Raw genomic sequence first — 19965 nt, forward strand, 5'->3', positions numbered from 1 at the left:
AATACATGCTTACAGGAAAATGTTCAGTTCAAACAAAATTGCATAGTTCTCACAAAATTGTCCAGACCTTTTCGCAATTATGTTACATCATACATATAGTTTAAGCAACTCTGGATCATTTCACAGCTCGGCTTCTTATCTTTTTATAGTTCTGCTACTGTGGCTCCATTCTTTCCCATATGAAGAAACTTAATTAATATTTTACATCCTTACTAAATTGTGAATACAATTTACCATAACAGTACAGAAAATAGCAAATACACATTGTCCCCTGCCAACAGAAAATCCTTAACAGCTGTTTATTGCTCATTTGCAAAACATAAGAGCAATGGAATTCCATTACTTAGAGAAACTGGCTGTTCCATGATATCCTTGGCAACAAACACCACACTTATCTTTTTGAACAATAGACTCTCAAAGTTTCTCCAGCCTACAAAAATAAGACAGTGAAGAATACTTTTTCTTAACTGTAAAATGCTAAACAATGGGAACTGACTCACAATCAGCTGCATTTTGTTTCATGGAAACTAAACCCTTTCTCTCTCTCTTACCCCCAAAAAGAAATTTGCTCACTGCAAACTGCGAGAAACATTTCAAGCAACCATCTCTTTCACAGGAAGGACTTTTTATTGAGGTCAAGACTTTGGCAAAATGAGAAGAAATTCAACTGCAATCTGAGTAATATAAGAAGTTACAAGCAACGTTAAGGGAGTTACTTAGGTTTATACTAAACCATACAGAAATTGCAGAGCAGAATTTTTTCTAACTGTTCAAAACCTGGTTTTAAATACCAAGAAAAATAAAATCATGGTTGACACCACAGATATTTCACATATGGTTTTAACTAAATAACTTACAAGTTTCCAATAGCTTTACAAAGAAATATCTGCAGCATACCAGATAGATGCTAGCTCCTCAGAAAGTCAGGACATGCACATACCATCCATAATCTGGTTTCTATATTTAGGTAAGAACTATACCTAAAGCCATGAAGGTCAGCACTGAATCAAGTCAAGCATATTTTAACAGACATGTCTTCTAGGCAGTGTTTATCATGGTACATTTCTCCTAAGCCCACACTAAACATCATGCCATTTGAAGACCTCCGATGGAAGTCGCACTATTAAAAGAGACTGGATAGTGTATTCACATACCTCAATAATCCTGTCATGAATTTGTAGCCCTCCTTCCTTAGCAGCAGGCCCTGTGTCAACTATTTTCGATACAAAAATTCCTTCACTAGATGAACCATCTTGATTGTCCTTTAAGGATGAAAAGAAAAATATAGTATTGTACCTTGAACTAACTCTAATTTGCCCTCAGCTAAAACTCGTCCATGTCACAACAGTGCATGTAATTTGAAAGAAATATTCTTACTGATGTCTTAATATGGAATTACTTTGTGCTAACAAGAACATCCGATACTCCCATTTTGAAAGATTAAACAACCAGGAATGGACTTCCATTAGGTACATCAGTTGCATGATAATAATTTTCCTTTGACTCAGGCCAGCTTGGCAGTAATCGTCATTACAATTATTCTTAATGTAAAATCCAGTGAGACGACAGGCTGTTTGCACATCAAACATAAGACAACAGTGCATTTTTATTTTTAGTTGCACAGCTCTTCCTCTGGAGGCTTAAAAATAAAACCATGAAAAACAACTTATACCTAACAAGGTATTTTCATATTCCTGTGTATTGTGTCACCAGCTTCTCCTAGTGCAGAACAATGTCTCAGAAAATTAAAAAACTAACTATAAAGAAAGAATAACTTTCAAGTGAATTTACTAGGAATAAATCATGATTAATGTCAGATTTCCAAGCGGCCAAGAAGTAGTTCTGAATACTTTCTAAATTACTAGGACAAGGTATAATCCACTCCTTGATCTAATTAAAGTCATATGCAGCAGCTCCAGCCAACAAGCATCCAGAAAAAATACATTAGTGAGTGTATGGTGCAGGAAACATCTGCTGAAATCACAGAATTCAAAAGTGGGTTGTCTAAGTTAGGTCCCTTCACCTGCACGGAGGGCTGCTTAATCTCTGGTGGAAAGGAGAGTAAATAACATTTTCTTAATGAACTGTAAATGGCCTAAAGCTGTGGGCCCTGAACTCATGCAACATCTTCAAAGTAGTATGGTCTGAGAAAGAGATACATGGGTTTCACCATTTTGGGAGTGACCCTGCACCAATATTAGTATCGCTACCTGTGACAATGTGCAAGAATAAACACGTCGTGAAAGAAAAGACAGTGTAGTTAATAGACATCCAATACAAATCTGAATATAAGATTTGCTCTGAAAGAATCCCAAGAGAACCAAATGCTTGTCAGCAGCATTTTAACTCTAAGTGTTGACCTACATGCTTTTCCCAACTGGAAAGGGCAAACATATTTTAACAATTAACATACCACGCATGGTCGGCCACCAATAATATTAAATCCAAGAGAGCCAGCGTCACGATGAAGGACAAGAGTCAGTGCTTTAGTTTCTTCACCCTACAAAGAACAGATAAACATATTCAAAACATTTGTGTGCATTGGTAAGTAGGATAGATAATACTTCTATCCAGGTTTGTTGGGTTGCTTTCTTACTGTTTTTCCCCTAAGTAGTTTAGAGAAAAATGTTTAGAATAACTTTGTGGGAACAGTCAGCAGCTCCCAGGCTCCACGCTCCAGCCACCCCACCGCTCTCCAGCAGCATGTCTCTGCAAAACCCACCCTGTAAGATTTATGTGTATTTTTTATTGAGATCTACAGTGAGACACTTAACAGCAACAGAAGATCTTTATATGTAATACTGGTTCCTGCAACTACTTGACCTAGTCATATGTGATGTGTTATGCAAAATACTCCATGTTTCCAGTAGTCAAATTCTTGACTTTTCCAATGCTTGAGGGTGACTGAATCTTAAGACTGCATTTTTATGTTGCTTCTGTCTAGCGCTAGCTACATGACATTGTTTTAAACAGTATCCAACATGAAGTGTTATACAACAGAAATTCTCTGGTGAGTTTCAGAAAACAGCATTAAACTAAACTGCTACAAATTTTGCAAAAGGCCTAGGATGTCTGCCATAAAAAATTTTTTTTCTTTGGAATTTTAACACTAGCAAAACAGAAGTCTTCCATCTTTGAAAATCATTATATTAATTCCCAAAAATATGAAATTCTGCAGTGAACAGTTCTGATTGGACAAAAAATACACAACAAAGACAGACTGGATGGACCTGTATTATTTGGGGGACTGTGTAAACATTGTCTGTTATCCTGTCCTCTTACCCCAGCTTGTTCCTAACTAGATACAAACTCATACAAAATGTCCTATATGACACAGTGATGCTACTTAGGTCTGTCAACTTTCATTTAAGACAAAAGTAAGTGCGTGTACTGTTAAAGACAACTAAATCCTCACAATGTACTAACTTCAATTTCAATCAAGTGGCTGTTATTTACAGCACAACACTATAGAACTATACAAACAACAGCAGAACACTACAAAAAGCCATTTGAGTAACAATTTTTTTTTTTAGAAATTGGAATAGGATTGGTATGTTGTACGTCTACAGATATGTATGAACCTTGCTACCTCCAAGATCTTTTTCTTTGTTTTATCCAAAGGGTGAAAAAGTTATGAACACAAAAAAGTTTGAGGAAGTTATCTTACAAGTCTGGTTTTCATAACCAATTAATGACAAAAATTGCAACAGTTACATTGTAATTCAATGCAGATGTTTTTAGTTTGTGCATTTTTCTTCTAACATGTCAATTTGAAGTTGTCAATCAAATATTAATGTCTATTAAACTCATAAAAAATGTCAAAGTAATCCTGGATTACTGAATTACTCCTACAGATTTGGGGATGATAACAAAGCCCAATTCCCTGCCAGTGTAAACTGGCAGAGCTCCACTGACCGCATGCTCAGAGCTCCACCGCTGGGGAGCTGCACCAACATACTCCACCTGAAAATTTCGTTTACAATTTTCGCGTCAGTTTGCGATCATTATCTTTCCTGTTGAATTATAAATAGACTTGGACCCGATACAGAGAAACATGAATAAACTCCGACTGATTTTACGTGAATTTGCCTACACTCTGCATCAGTGAGAATCGGGTATCCAGAAGAGGTCTGAAAAATGAAGTAAAGGCTATTTCCCTACAAGTCTTCAGGCCCAGACCTCAGACAGGATTTCGAGGAACAAATTTCTAGTGCTGTGAGACTGCTTTCAGGGACTGATGATTCAGCATTTGAAAGACAAGGACAAGCTAGTGCCACTGTTTACTTTCCCTATTACGCCTTTTTGAAGGCAAATAAATTAGAACAATCAAGAAACAATTATGACATTGCTCTCAAGACACTTTCAGTAATTAAAGTTGAATGTTTTCATTAAAGCCTCCTTACATGATTATGATTTGATGCTTTTATACCTAGCAGAACAAGTACTAAAGCAGGTGGGTTTGAATGAGTGAGTCAAAGCTTGTGGGGAAGAAAAAAACCAAATGTGTTTTTTTGTAGCTACTCCTGGAAAACATCCGCAGGGGTTTTAAAGAAACTTTCCAGCCAGTTCTGATGGGTTTGTGCACTGTCTCCATCCTCTCCACCGCAGCAGTCGTGTTACAGAGCACAACCCACGTGCCACTGCAGAGCATTAATCCCACCATCTGTGCAGAATGTCCCGGCACCAGGGAGGCAGCAGCGTGTTTACTTTAACACTCGGTTACTTTTGCAGATTCACCTCTCAAGTCTTCACAATTTCTTTCACAATCTTCTTTGCTTCAGAAGGAAGACACGATGCAAATGATTTTTCCAGGGCTCTGCCTTTCTTTACCCCTCAAACATGTCTCGCGTTCCAGCGAAACAATCATTAAACAGTGAGGTAACTGTGGAAATGCAGTGGCCAGCATCCAGCCCTGCCCCGTCATCTGGTTCGGCAGCAGACCTGATGGTTACTGGCATGTTGTATTCCCACAGCTGAACAGAACTCTTAAACATAATTCTTGAAATTACTGTGCTTCCCAGCTGAGTAATGTGGAGCTAATAGATTGCCTTTCCCTTTAGATACTGGAAGATTAATTTCTTTGGTAGTGCTGCGGCTAAGGTCTGTCTTTGTTACAGGAAGCACTTCAGCTTCTTGTTTACTGGTGAAAGGGCTGCCAGGACCAGCTGGGTGGATCCTGCTTGGGAAAAAAAATATCATCTTGTTTTAAAGGACTTCATCTGGCTCTTAGGGAATTAAAACTTGTTTTACCACCTCCACAGAGGTATGAAACCAGAGGTCCTAAATACTGAATCATAAACTGGTTCCTGTATGTCTGATACATTTACTGAAAGTCCGTCCCTGCCTGGGGTCATCAGCCTGCACCATGAACTGCTCCCGATTCTCCCTCACTCATTTCTTCCCAAAGGACTTTGACGGCTGTGTACATAAAGGAACGACCAGATCCGCTTATCAATAGGTGTGAACAGTGGTATGTTTCCGCAAGGATTAAGCATTGTTTGAATAGTATGAGGTTTTTCTTGATTATTTAGACTTTGATGTTTCAGGACTGACATGTCTTGATCAAAGGAAATACTAATTTTGAGTAAAACACACCACCTTCCCTACCACTCCCTCCTCGAGTTCGTCCACAATAAACCTCACCTCTTCCCACCAAGGAATAAATAGTCGCTCTCTGAATAAACCTTCAAACTTGTCTTTTGGAATAAGCGTAGATCAGATATCCAGTAAATGCACAGTGAAATGAAAATGCTCCCTCAGTGGCAAAGAGTACACATGGAAAACACAACGGGAGTCACTGAAGGCACATCTGTCTGTTTAAGGAACTTACAAAATTGCGAGATATTTACAGATGAGTGCGTGTATAAAATATTTTATGTATGTCTTCTCTCAAAATAGTTATGACAGTGTTATAGAACTCACTCCAGGGACGGGAGACTGAAGCACAGGAAGGTGATGTGATTCATCCAGTATCACAAAGGAAGTCTATGCTAAGACAAACCCACACCTGGGTCTCCCAAGCTGCTGAAAAAGTTTGCCCCAGCCAAAAGACCACAAATTTGGGTCTTTAATGAATGGCCTAATGTCCCTCAACATCATATTCTCCCTTAAAATAAGCATTTGAAGAGAACTGTATGAAGGCATTTCTTCTGTTTTGACTAGAGGATATGTCATCTGATTTATTCTAGATCGGTTTGACATCTGTAGCAACAACCAACGATCAGGCAGGGAAGTCAGAAGATTCTTTTTCTTCATCAGCTGAGGAGCCAGAACATCCTACAGTAAGTTTTGCAATTACCACATCTCACCTATGAACCCAGATAGTTACTGCTAGGCCTACTTGTGTTTTCACACAGACTGAACAATTACATCTTACAATAAAATACATGAAATATGAATAATGATGATAATTAAATAATGACAGCAAAGGCGCTGCAGGCTTTAAATATGCAATTGCTTCTGAAATGGAATCTTTTATTGCACATTATCATACATGTAATCCATGTGTTCAGGGACCTAGCCCTTAGGCAAGTACGTATGCCCTGGTGAGTGCTACAGTCTGCAGGGTGCGCTGCACAGCCTGTGCTACCGTCTCTGAGAAAATAACCCCCCCGAGTCAAAACTTGGAAGCACGCCACAGCCCAAAATTGGTAAAGCATCCCCTGCACTAGGTGATTACCGTGGGTCTTTTAAAAAACTCTCTAGTGCACAAAGATGCAAGTTTCCTGATTGTACTTCTTTGGGAGCTGGGCAGACTAAAGCTGTTAGTATTGGAAAGCTGCCCAAAATGCTGTGAAAGACGTGTAATTGATTGACCGCTAGACCACAAGTCTGTGGTGACATGACACCTTCCAGCTTTCTTCATATTAGGTCCTGCTTCAGAAAACTGTATAACAGCCTTTTGTAATACGGCTGAAAACGAGCGCAGTCCTCCAGCCAGCTCTATCCATAAATTTGATATAAAGTACTGCTGGAAACTATGTACCATGCACGTTTACAACTATGTGAAGTAGCACCTTTCGTCCCAATAGCAGCTCGTGACGCATTAGAGAGTGCAAAATAACGCAAACCCAACATTATCAACGCTAGCCACAAAGAAATGCAGGAGGGGCAGTGTGAGAATAAAGGCATGCCGTTGGGATCAGAGCAGAGACAAGGAGGTAGAGATTCAGCGAGATGATTTCCGACAGCAGGGCTGTACGGAGGGCTTTCCTACCACCAGCAGTGCCAGAGGGAGCAGGGGCAGCTGTGTGCTAAGCTGTGGGAGCAGAGAGCTCTGCAGCGTGCCCTTGCAAAGTACAGGGGCTTCAGGAAGAGGAGGAGACAGAAGAGAACTGTCCTGGATCTTGACATGAATGTGAATTCCCCGTTTAATAGTTTTACTAAGATTTTAACCAGCACCACACCCAGCACTGCCAGAAGTTAAAGCAGTACATTCAGTATTAAAATATTCTTTCTGGTTTGAGTTAGCAAAACATGGTGGGTTGTTTTGCCCTGGATTTCTAAAAAGAAGAAAGGAAAGAAACAGAAGAGACCCTATCATGAAGTTTTGTTTCCTTTGCACAGCTTTTAAAGCCTCAACATTACCAAAGGTGTGAATACAGATGTTTGACAGTTTTGAACAGTTTTAATACTGCTGTGTCTGTGGTAGCACATTCCAGGTCACGGGGAGGACTCTGAATGTCTTCATTTAAAAGATAATTGGCTTCTAGGGCTTCCCTCGCTGGGGAGCCTCATTCCAATTAAAACTTAGGGATTGTTGTAGCTCTGGCTTTTGATTCTGGTCATTTTATAAATGGTCTAATTCTGAGGGGCTGAAGTCAAGTTAATTTTTCTCCTCCTAAATTGAGCTTTTGAAGAACCCTGCGTGACTGGAAAAAAAACGCAAGTACACAGCAGACGCCTTGTATTTGGACACGGATGTTACAAAGGTGATGGCTTCAGACCATGGAACAGCTGGTGGGGCGTCCGAGTTGCGTAATAGTTAATCCTAAAGTCTGCATTTTGTAGGAAGCCGTATTCGGGGACCCTGGGTGAGCGAAGGGTCTGGGTCACAACAGCCTCTTCCCATTCACTCCGCTTTGTGTTACTCCCGAGGGTCGATTTCTGGTAGTGTAACACCATTTCCAGCCCTGGAAATTCCAGTTTTGCTGTTTAGAGGTTTCTTCGGGGAAGAGAACCAAGAAAAAAAATAGTAATACCGTGACCTTGGTATTTTGATGTGTGAGTTGCCATATGGTGTCCAGACACCGATGATGGTCACACTGGAAAAAATACGTATCTGGAAACCGGTACGTTACGGCGATTAAAAGCCAAAGCTCAGGTATTTCAAAGGATTTCAACGCTCCTCGGGACAAGTCGCGCTCCCCGACGCGCCCACGGCCCGGCGGAGAGACCCCACTCGGGGCTGAGGGCGCCCCGGGCGCCCCCTCTCCCTCGCAGAAACCCGCGGGGACGCGTCCCTCGGCCGCCCCTCCGCGGCCCGACACCGGTGCTGAGGGGCGCCTGGGGAGGGCGGCGGACGGGACCACCCCGGCTCTCCCCCCCCCCACCTTCCACGCCGCGAGTGGGGAACCGTCCCCCGGGCGGCCCCACCGCAGGGCCCTTACCTTGCCGGGGGAGGCGGCGCGGTGACGGGCCAGGGCGTCGAGGCGGGCGCTGTATTGCGTGAAACGCTTCTGGTAGCGCAGCGCCGTCACCTGCAGCTCCAGCTGCGCCGCCGCCAGTCGCGACAGCAGCGACTGCTCCCGCTTCCCGGCGCGCAACGCCTCCTTCTTCAGAGCCTTCTCCAGCGCGGCCGCCCGCGCTTGCAGCGCGGCGCCGTGGGCGCGGAGGGCGCGGAGGCAGCCGTGGCCGCCGGCTCGGCGCTCGCCGTGTGTGAGCATCAAACCGCAGCCCTGCTCGCAGAGGCCGGCGGGCCGCGCCTCGCAGCGCTCCCGCATGTGCGTTTCCACGTCGCGGAGGTTGAGGACCTGGCGGCAGCCGCGGTTGCGGCACTTGGCGGGGGAGAAGTCGCAGGTCTCGGCGTGCTCGCCCAGGTGTTGCAGCGGTACCACCGCCTCGCAGCCCCGCGCGTGGTTGTCGCATTTGATGTCCAGCTTAAGGATGAGGCTTTTCAAGGGCAGGACGTGGTTGAGCTCCTTGGTGGAGATGCGCTGGCAGTTGACGGGGCAGCTGCCCTGCTGCACCACCCAGGGCAGCACGCAGCCGGCGCAGAAGACGTGGCCGCAGGGGGTGGTCAGCGGGTCCTCCAAAACTTTGTTGCACAGGTTGCATTTGAAGTCGGGATCCACGTCCCCGTTGAAGCGATCCAGCTCGAACCCCATCCTCCTTCCGTTTTGCCAGAAAAAAAACCAAACAAACAAGCGGGGGGAAAAAAAAAAAAAGAAAAAAAAAAAGAGCCCAGCCAAAGTAACCGAAGTGCGGAGAGGGGGCGGGAGAAATAATAATAATAATAATAAATAAATATCGAGCAGCTACCGGTGCCGCGGAGCCGCCGCGGCCGCTCGCTGCCCGCGCCCGCCTCGCGCCGCTCTCCCCGCCTGCGCACAGCGCCGCCGCGCGCTGCCCGCCCCGCCACGCCCCCGGCCCCGCCCCCCCGGGACGCCCCGGGGGTCCCCGTGTCCGTCCCGTCCCGTCCCGTCCCCCCCCCCCGCGGCGCAGCGAGGGACAAGGGTCCTTTTGTTTCGGGGAGGTGGTGGGCGCCGGCCCCGCGTCCCCCTGCAGGTAACCGGGAGCGCGGGGGTGGGAGGGGGCGGGCGGGGTGTGGCGGAGGGGAGGGGGGGAGGAGGGGAGAGCTCCCCGGGCGGGCGGCGGGAAGCCGTGTGGGGAGCGAGAAGCTGAGGGGAGGCGAGGCGGGAGGAGGGGATAAACCCATCACGTCTAACGCGCCGTCGGTGACAAACCGGGCGGCTCGCTCGGAGGGGAGCGACGGGGCCCGGGGGTGGGCACGGGCAGAATCGGGGGGTGGGGGGTGTGGAAGGAGATCTGAGTCCCCCCAGGGCCTCGGGGCGCTGCTCCCAGCTCGGGCTGCCCGCGCCTCGGTGAGGCGTCCCCACCCCGCCGGCGGGCAGGAGGGCGGAGGGCACAGTCTGCCAGCGCTGCTCACCCCGCAGGGAAAGGGACACGTTATGCCCGTGTTTGCGTCGCCTGTTAACGTCCCGTTAATGCCGCTTGGAAGGGAGGGAGATCACAAAAGGTTACCGCTTTCGATATCTGTTTCTGCCTGGAGATGATTTAAAAGCGCCCCAGAATATGCTATAAAAAGCTAGCCAGACCACACCTGAAGTACCAGACGTAGCATTAGGCAAACCCAATTTCTCTTACAAGGCAGATATTCAAGCCCTGAGAAAAGCAATAAAAGAGAACAGCTCTGCTCGCTGTGGATGGTGGAGCAGAATTCTCACGTGCGCCAAAGCCACATACCAGCTCGACTGTGCGCTTAATGGGTTTTGCTTTATGGCAAAGTGGAAGCCCAAACTCGAAACTTCAGTTTCAGATGACCTTCAGTATATGCCTATTATATCACAGTAAAATGATTTTCTGAATGTCTGGGATGATTATTTGTCTGGTGGTGACCTTTAGAAGGTAACAGACTAGTGGTTACACAACTATGTTCCCACTTCAGTCTCAGGCAAGTAGTTTTTACTATTAAGGGTTTTCACTTTTCAAATATGAATTCCATCTGTAGTGCTCATTTCATTCTAGTTATTAATGTTCCATAAAGCTTAAGGTTGCTTTGGCTGTACACATCACCCTACTGAAGAAAGTGTGCATCCCATATTTAGGGTTAATACCTAGCTAAGGAATTTTTTACAGATTTTTCCCTTAAAAAAAAAAAAAGAAGAAAAGATGTAATACAGGACTGAGTGTGCAGGTTTCCTGTTAACTCTGTCTGAAGGTCATGCGCAGTCCAGGGCCGTGGTGATAAAGTTTAATTAATACATGTATATTACTGACTTTCTGATTATTCTATTTGATCTATAGCAGTGATTCCCATACTTTCTTCTTGTACTTCACTGCCTTTTTCCTCTTCCTGATCCCTCAGGATTCCTCTTCTCACCAGTCTTTATTCCCCTTTCTCCTGCTACAAGGCTGCGCCTCTTTCCTCCCTCCAGCCACCTGGACCCCCGGCCGCACACTCTGCTGATTCTCCACGCTTCGTCTCTAATGTCGGCACGCTTCACTAGTAGGACACCGTTGTTCCGCAGTTTGTCACAAAAGCTTGGATAGCTGTCACTAATCACAGCATCTATTATTTTCCATGGGCATCTTATCTGAAATAAAACTTCAAATTACATGGTCTGGGGATGCACATAGTACAAATGAACGACTTGAGCGTCGGTGTTCATTTCGGTAACTGCTGTATCAGACCTCGTCTGATGGGGAAACCCATCAGTGCAACTATTTCTGAATAGGCTGTTTTAAGATAACTTAAATTAGTGCCTCGTATGACCACCATCTTATGACCTTCTTTACATGAGTTTATAAAGTGCCTCATGCATTCAGGATGGTTGTAAATAGAAATAGAAATACACTGCTTCCTTCAACGATAGCTGTAGCAGTTTTGGTTTAGTATTTCAAAGTTGTCGCTACAGGATGCTTGAGGCCGTTGCTGTTGAAGCCAGAGGCAGAGCTTTTATTGATTTCAACGAGAATGACGTCGGTCCTGGGTTCCTTAGGCTATTTGAAACTATACAAATATTTGGATGGAAAATAAGGGCAAGAACTTGAATAACATTTTCATTTGGAGTCATGGCTAGGCAGATGGTGTGCTGAATTCTGTGATATACTTTATTGTGACATTTATGTATGAATAGATACTTTATTTATAAATTAAAACTTTTGAAGGCCACTGCAGTTTTGGATTTAGACTACAGTTTAGAGTGCTGACAGGGAATTGAAGTTCCCCTCTCCCTGCTGCCATTATCCACAGGAGAAGGCACAAATAGAGCTTTCCCTGCTGGGGACACTTACATTTCCGTTCTCCCTTGAAAAAAATGTTTAAAAAGCAGCCTCTCAACATGAGCCTTTAATGTTATTTTCAAAGGCTGAGATTTGAAACTGAAAAGAGGTTTGGTTTCCAGTGTATTGCCACCAGGGCTGAAATTACATTGCCACAGCTAAGGAAGGTCCTTTTTATTTAGTCCATTCTCTCATCAGCAGAGGTAGTGTGCTGGGGTGGGACCAGTCCTGGACGGTTATGGCTCTGTCATTTAACTTTGCTATCCTGTCATAAGAAGGGTGAGGGCATGTTGGTTTGTACTTTGGGATGTAGCACAGACACAATGCCAACTCTCAAAGGTCTGCAAAACTGAGGTTTTTGCAGCAGGTTTAATTCAGTCTTTTTTTTTCCTGCTGCTATGAAGATTCCAGTCGCACAGAAAATCAAAATGCAATTTGATTGGAAGTTCTTCCTCATCTTTATTTGCCTTTTGTTCATAAAGGTTAGCATCATTTTACAATTAATTATGAGATCTTTGCAAGGAACCTGATTTTTTTTACATCAGTTTGCCCTTAAAAAAGTAGAAACCATGAGGTAATGCAGAGAAAGATTTGAATCCGTCTCCATGGCAATCACCTGTGGCATTCTTCTGCCTTACTTGATTCTGACAAAGCCCCTAAGGTTAACAGGACATGTCCAATGTAACATGGTCTCCCCGTGCACTCAGTTCATGAGTTGGAGCCTTTTGAAAGCTGAAACTCGCAGTGGTTCTGGGAATATTTAAAATGTTTAGTGTATTTAGAATATGCGCAGTATATTTAAAATGTATCTAAAATGTCAAGATCTTCTCAACATTCTGTTCATTGCTAAGCACTGAAGCGCTTCAGTACAGAGTTACAAATTTGAAAGATTCTGTGTTCTATGACATTTTATGACCTTTCTTGTACTATGTATGTTTTACATGTTTTTCTTCATCTACCTGTGTAGCTCCTATCATTAAAATTCAAGTAAACTTGCCTCAATCCGTTATTTTTGCTGCTGGTAGAAATGTAAGTTTGCATTAGTAGAAGATACACAGAAGAGCTGGTGAATGTGGACCAAATAAAATGTCCATCTTCTAATCGTCAGTATCAACCATAGTAGAGATGGTTTATAACGATAATGGTTTATATGACATTTATATTAAGTATTTTGCAAAAGGTTAGACTGGTTTGGCAGTCAAGCTAGGATTTCAGGGTTTTACATGTACAAGCATCAAAACAACATTAAAATGGATGCTTAGAAGTAAATAGTATATTCCCAACAGAACAAGCTGCATCAAAAATCCAAATCAAATTGCTCTCTTTCAGAAGAAACATTAAGTTCATGAACATGAAGTTCAACAAGGCCAAGGGCAAGGTCCTGCACATAGGTCGGGGCAATCCCAAGCACAAATAAAGGCTGGGCGATGAGTGAATTGAGAGCAGCCCTGAGGAGAAGGATTTGGGGACGTTGGTTGATGAGAAGCACAACATGACCTGGCAGCAACGTGCATTTGCAGCCCAGAAACCCAGCTGTGTCCTGGGCTGCATCAAGAGCAGTGTGGCCAGCAGGTCGAGGGAGGGGATTCTCCCCCTCTGCTCCGCTCTCGTGAGACCCCCCCCTGCAGTGCTGTGTCCAGCTCTGGGGGCACCAACATCAGAAGGACACGGACCTGCTCAAGTGGATCTGGAGGAGACCACAAAGATGATCGGGGGGCTGGGGCACCTCCCCTGTGAGGACAGGCTGAGAGAGTTGGGGGTGTTCAGCCTGGAGAAGAGAAGGCTCCGGGGAGACCTTAGAGGAGCCTCCCAGTACTTAAAGGGGCTACAGGAAAGGAGGGGAGGGACTCTTTATCAGGGGTGTAGGGTTGGGATGAGGGGTAAAGGTTTTAAACTGAAAGAGGGCAGATTTGGATTAGATGTAAGGTAGAAATTCTTCCCTGTGAGGCCCTGGCACAGGTTGCCCAGAGAAGCTGTGGCTGCCCCCTCCCTGGAAGGGTTCAAGGCCAGGTTGGACGGGGCTTTGAACAACCTGGTCCAGTGGAAGGTGTCCCTGCCCATGGCAGGGGGGTGGGAACTAGAGGATGTTTAAGGTCCCTTCCAACCCAAACCATTCTGTGATTCTATGTTTTAAGTAAGAAGTAAAAGCACATGAGCATCCTTTCTTGACATGTTCTGTACATACTTCTGCGTGGTTCATTAAGAGCTACTTCACTGCCTCAGAAATCTAGCTGTATTCAGCCACATTCTTGAAGGACTGGCATCATTTGAACATATTTCATAACTGGCTTCCTTGTCATCTCTTCACATAGCTAAAGTCATAGTATAGTTTATATTTTATTTGTAAATAATTGACAGGCAAGGTCCACAAGATTTTGGCTATAAGTACACTTTCCTGTATTAATATGGATAGAAACAAATATAAAATAATGCTGTTATTTCTGGGGCTTTTTAGGAAATTTGATCAGTCTGCCATGTGGTGTGCTCTTTGTCTGAATAGTTACATAAATTCACCACTACAATATCTGAGAGTCTTGAAGTTATTTATTATACATTTTATTATGAACAATCCTCTTTGTGGTAGGCGAGAGTTAGCCATGTTTTAAGCCTGGGCTTAATGAAATGTGAGATAATAGAAGTGCCCGTTGTAATTCAGTAAGTCTTTAGCTGAGTGCTAGAAACTGAATTCTGCTTTTCCTGAGCCATTCTTCATGTGATATTGGAGCCAGTTTTGGTGAGCAATTGCTTTTTATGAGTAAGTCAGTGATTTGAGTACAAGACTGAGGCCCAGACCTCACCACTGCTTGCCTGAAACTACACAAGGATTCCAAATTTCACTGGAGGCTACATCCCAGAAAGCATTCAGTATGTGGTCCTATGGCCACAAATTCTGCAGCTTTGAATTTCCTCAGCAATGCAGAAACGTGCAGTAGGTATCAAATTATGATGCAGACACCACATTCTGTACTATATAATTTCTTTCTCTTTTCCTCCCTTATTTAAAAAATTTAGAGAGAGATAACTGACATTATATATGCCTAATTCCCTTTCACACATCTTGCACATCGTAAGTAATGATAATGTTTAAATCCAGACTGTAATTAACTCAATGGTAATGGGTGGGACATAAATGGCAAGCCGTAATTTAGAGGTATATTCTGTAGGAGTTTGTACAATGAGTTCAGTAATAGTGGAGGTCAGTCCACGTCTCAGAGAATAGACAGTGCTCAGTGAACACAAAATGCTGAGCATCTTTTCCCCGTTTTCCACACACCTGGAGGTTGCAGACCTGTCAGTACTCACACATGTGGCATTTTACATGGGTAGGTGTGTTTGGGATTGTATTTAGCTGAGAAATCTGATAGCCTTTGGGTTGCCCTTAGCTGACAGTCTGGCCCCATGAAAAAGAGGTGAAGCTGTATTTATCCATGACTATGTGTTCACATATAAGCATTTCCAAAAGCCTTTAAGTCTGACCCTTTTCTCTTAAAATGTGAAAAATATTCCTGTTTTCAAGAACCGGAATGGAAATTAGTTCACTTTTCATACTGGCAGGATGATTGTGAATAATGTGGAATGTTCCATTTTTTCCACATCAGCAATGCTGCTTTATCTCAGAATGCTTTTGTACCATTTCCAAAATAAACAGTTCTTAATACTTGCACAAGGTGTATTTGACAAGCAGGCTTTTGTGATCATCCACTATTTCTTAGGTAAGCAGTTGCCCTGCTTATGTATTTACAGCACTGTTTAGATTTTTATAAACTAAGGAAAGATTCCCTTTTCAAACATATGTCTTAGTTTAAAAACAGGAGCCTTATAGAAAGCCCAGTCTGTTAAGTAAAAAAATTCTTAAATTCTGGGTCAAGTGAGCCCTGAGATAGAAAATGAAAAAAGGTTAGGAAAATGCTGCTTTGCCTGATGAGTGCTATAGCAGAATGTTGCAGAGACCACAGCTATATACAGGTTCAGGGAGGACAGAGGGCATTGTCGGATGATACGTCCAGCTGTTGCTACCAACCTCTGTCTCCAGAAGTTTCTAAATGACTGATTGCCAGAAGCTGGGAGAGAGTCACTGCAAACAGATCATGCCATTATCTGTGCAAGATGAGTGTCCCCAGCTGATGGCTCTTAGAGAGGATTCTGGGCTCGCTGACCTTTAAATTGATCCTAATTGAGGGTGGGTTTTTTTTTTTTTTTTTTTGATAGTCAAGGTATTTTGGAAAATGGTGGTGGCTTAAGGAAGTCTTTTCATTTCAGTGCTCTTGGATTTTCTGCGGGATTTATATTGCTTTAAAACACATCTTTTTGAAAAGGCGGTTCTAGTGCTTGGAAATATTAAGCACAGGTATCAAAGAGTTGTTTCCTTATTTCTCATTGGGAAGAGGGTTGGGATAAAATGAAGCCATGGGTAGAGAGGTGTAACAGGCCTTTGCGAAGTTAAAGCAGGGACATGACAAAATTTGCATGGTGAAAAGAAGCAAATAAGATGAGCGTGTGGAATGTGCCACTTGAAAAAAGTTGTGTGCAGTTTTAGAAAATTAATAATAATAATTAATAATGTGATTTAAAATACTGTAATAAAAATAAATTTAATCCTTTTTAAAATAAATCTGACTAGGATAAGCATCAAACTGGCTGTGCAGGTTGAAAATGTCTTGCTGTGGTCTCGACTTGGATGGGAAAGGTTGGGAAATACTCTTTAGTATGTGTACTCTTCATTCAACTCTGGGAGCTGAACAAGAGCTCAAAAAAGTTATATACTTTAAGTGTTAAAAGGGAGGATTTTACATCAGCGTTATTGGTGTATTGCGGCTGTTTACCCCAGCCTATACAGAGATGTGCAGTAATATCACAGTGATGTTTTTCAGAAATAGTGAGCTTGAAAGATCGCAGATTCTATGTGTGATAGAAACTAAAGATGTCTGTAGGAAACTCCCATGTCAGAAAACCTGAAGTGTGCCTACAGCTAGAGAGCTCATCCCAAAAACCTGATGTTTCTATTTCAGGGATCTTGAATCTGTGACGTTCTTGCCAGGGAAATGGTAGAACTGGGGAACTCTTAAGCCAGTGTGGAAACCTCTTGATGCAAGTTAAAGTTTTGATTGATATTAATGATCAAAGATCTTAAGAATTTAGTCCCCATTGAATTAGACAGTCAGTGGATTAATAAATCACATGCTAAGAAGGTTACACTAGGTCAAGCCATTGTTTTTCTCATTAATATGCATCAATATTTACTCTTAATTCAAAATGTTGCAAGTGATGGAAGTTGTGTGAATTCTGGAGACCAGTTGCTCAGTTTAGAAAAACAAAGAAGGTACATCCTAGCTATTAAACAAACCCAGTTTTGCTGTTAAGAGACAGAAGGTACTTTTTTAAAACATGAGGAGGTTTGGGTTTTTTTTTCTCTTTTAAAAAAAAGAACACCCTTGAAGGTATGAAGACTCTTCCTCTTTGCATGAGCAGAGTCCTTTGGGAGCTCTAAATTTCTTGAGGAGTCATGGCTGAGTAGGTACAGAGGCCCCCAAGGCCTCTCTGCTATGGCTGGTTTCTGTAACTTTCTAATCATGCAATGATGTGGAGTGTCAGGAGCTTTTAGAATCTGTATTTGTGCTCTGAACACCCCAGAACTTCAGTGTAGTCCTACTGCACAAGATGCTGTGCCAGATCCATTCAAATGACATTGTTAAATATTAATATTCACAGCTATCTTGCTCTAATGAAAAACATTTTGTGTAGCTCTCATAGCTGTTTCAGTTTTAGCCTTATTTTTGATTTTCAAATATCTTGATCTACAGCTTCCAGCTCCTTTTTTTTTTTTTCTTTGTGGTTTTGCAATATTAAGTATGCTCTGAAATTTCATTAACATTTTGGACATTTAGTTTAAAAGTATAGTTGGTGTTTCTAAGATCTTTTCTGAACTTTGACAAAGGTTCCAAAATGAAAAAAAGTAGTATATCTTTATTTTGGCTGTCTCTGCTATATTTGTCAGTGAGCCTCCTGGCAAAACTGTTTTTAATATAAATACTAGATCTGTCCTAAAAAATAAAAGCAGAATTTTCGGAAACTCCTTGAAATGTCAGATTTGTTGTCACTGTAAAAAGTTAGATCATTATGAGGAAATGTTGTCCACAGTTTTTTTACAATTTCTAAATGCAAAATGTAAATTTTCTGTGCCATTTTTTATTTCTGCAATAACTAATTTTGAAAAAGAAAACATTTTGTTAACCAGGATGCCACATAAAAACACAAGGAAAATGTGTTTGAAAAATTAGCAAAGTAATGATAATAATACAGCTAATACTATATTTTAATTAAAAACAAAACAAGGACAGTTTTTGAAGACATGAATATAAAAATGGTCTTAACTTTTTAAATTGTATCTAATAGAAAGGACAAGTCACCAAGAGCATGAAGGAGACTTTCTTGTTTTTTTGGTTTTTAGGAGGACTTACTAATGAGACTGACACTTCAGATTTCAGAGAGAAGGTGGTTGGGAGCAGAGGACTGGTGTGGATATCCAAGTAAGTCAAGTTTTGAAATGGGGAACTGTGCTCCACATTCAGCATCTGGCTAATTTTCCCTCTTCGGGACATATGTGTGTGAGCAGCATTGGCAGCTTTGATGATGGGGATGGAGATTTCTGTCCTAGGAAATGCTGTGGGTGTCGTAGAAAAAAGAAGGAAACACATGGAGGCTGCGGCGGGAGCGGTTGATGTCCTCTAGGAAGTAAGGGGACTCCTATGGACAACTAAGTTGGTCCCACGTGAGAGCTGTGATGTGTTTGTGTCCTCAGAGACCTGTATTTGTATCTGGGTTAAACAGTTTCAGGGACACCCACGAGGCCACAAACTCCACTATTTAAGGTCACTCTTTCTCACTTGTTTTTCATGCTTTTACTAGTTAATGTCCTACACAGTTTGTTCCCAAACCTAGTGTATACATAAAGGAGTGCAGAGACACTTGCAGGCCCTGAAGTAGGGTGAGATAACTAACAGCTGCCAACAGCCCAGCCAGGCACGTGTCAGAAACAGAGCTGAGGTCCATGAACTAAACATCCCAGGTTCACTGTGTGGCTCCTTTGGACCAATCCTTCCTCCAGGAAGAGAGTTGGGAGAGGGGCAGGAATCCTTTTAATGTCATATCTCTGTTTTTTCCAAAAACTGGGTTGACAGAGCTAGCTCCAGAATTAATCAAATTGCTCCAGTTTTATACCTCTCTGTGAAAATTTCCATTGACATTGCAATGGCAATACATTTTTGAAAAGGGTCTGAGTAGCAGTTCCACAGGTATTGCTTCTCTTCTCCCTTCTTTTTCACTGCAACTCATGTTTTTCACCGTGTTGCTAAACTAGGAGGCTGAAAGCTTAGCAATTTATTAAGGATCAAGGCTTCTCCCAAACCGCAAAGCAGAGAATCCTGCTAAACATCATCAGAAGATCTGACTAGTAACTGGTACAGAGTGTTATAGGATTGGTAACAAATCCCTTTCTGTAGCTGTTTGCTGCTGCAGGCTATTTTAGGAAAATGATTGTTTCCAATGTAATAGCTCACACTGTATGTTTGTGTGTTGCTTTATAACAATGAGGATGTTATATGATTGCTCCCATACCTACTCTTCATGTTCTCCTAATTAATTTTCCATTAGACAGCATTTATAAAGATTACAACTAGGTTTTTCCATACTCCCGTTAAGGTAACTCCTCTTTGTAAAAGGACCTTGTGCTGTAAAGTCAGGGAGACTTCACCTGTGGTACTCAAGGCCAGTGACAAACCTTCTTACCATTTGGGAGCTATGACTGTGACTGCAGCCAGCATCCTGCATATTCAGAAATCTGCTGCAAGGACCTTCTTGATATTTGCTACTTAAACAGCTGTATATTGGGGATGGGGGCTGCTTTTCCTGCCCAGTCTGTTGTTTGATCATCAGAACTGTAGCTAAGAGACATTGTGGGAAGAGCAGACCGGTTGTATCTCCCTGTGACATGTTTATGTAAGA

General features: G+C 42.8%; 1 protein-coding gene across 1 annotated transcript; it reads right to left on the minus strand.

Annotated features, from left to right (window-relative positions):
• Positions 1 to 1079: 1079 nt before the first annotated feature.
• On the minus strand, positions 1080 to 9606 carry LOC141928082 (E3 ubiquitin-protein ligase PDZRN3-like). Its single transcript, XM_074835745.1, has 3 exons — positions 8610 to 9606; positions 2414 to 2500; positions 1080 to 1262 (listed from the first exon to the last, which is right to left on the minus strand). Exons 1-3 carry the CDS (start codon positions 9324 to 9326, stop codon positions 1080 to 1082), a joined length of 987 nt encoding a protein of 328 aa, XP_074691846.1. The 5' UTR covers positions 9327 to 9606.
• Between the last annotated feature and the right edge of the window lie 10359 nt (positions 9607 to 19965).

Source organism: Strix aluco, chromosome 11 (genome assembly GCF_031877795.1).
Source record: "Strix aluco isolate bStrAlu1 chromosome 11, bStrAlu1.hap1, whole genome shotgun sequence".
Taxonomy (NCBI): domain Eukaryota; kingdom Metazoa; phylum Chordata; class Aves; order Strigiformes; family Strigidae; genus Strix; species Strix aluco.

Excerpts from the sequence above, each read along its gene's own strand:
- LOC141928082 (XM_074835745.1), bottom strand. The coding sequence starts at position 9,326 with ATGGGGTTCGAGCTGGATCGCTTCAACGGGGACGTGGATCCCGACTTC. Across the intron at positions 2,501-8,609 it reads GCGCCGCCTCCCCCGGCAAG|GGTGAAGAAACTAAAGCACT; the intron begins GTAAGGGCCCTG and ends TGTTCTTTGTAG. Across the intron at positions 1,263-2,413 it reads TTGGTGGCCGACCATGCGTG|GACAATCAAGATGGTTCATC; the intron begins GTATGTTAATTG and ends TCATCCTTAAAG.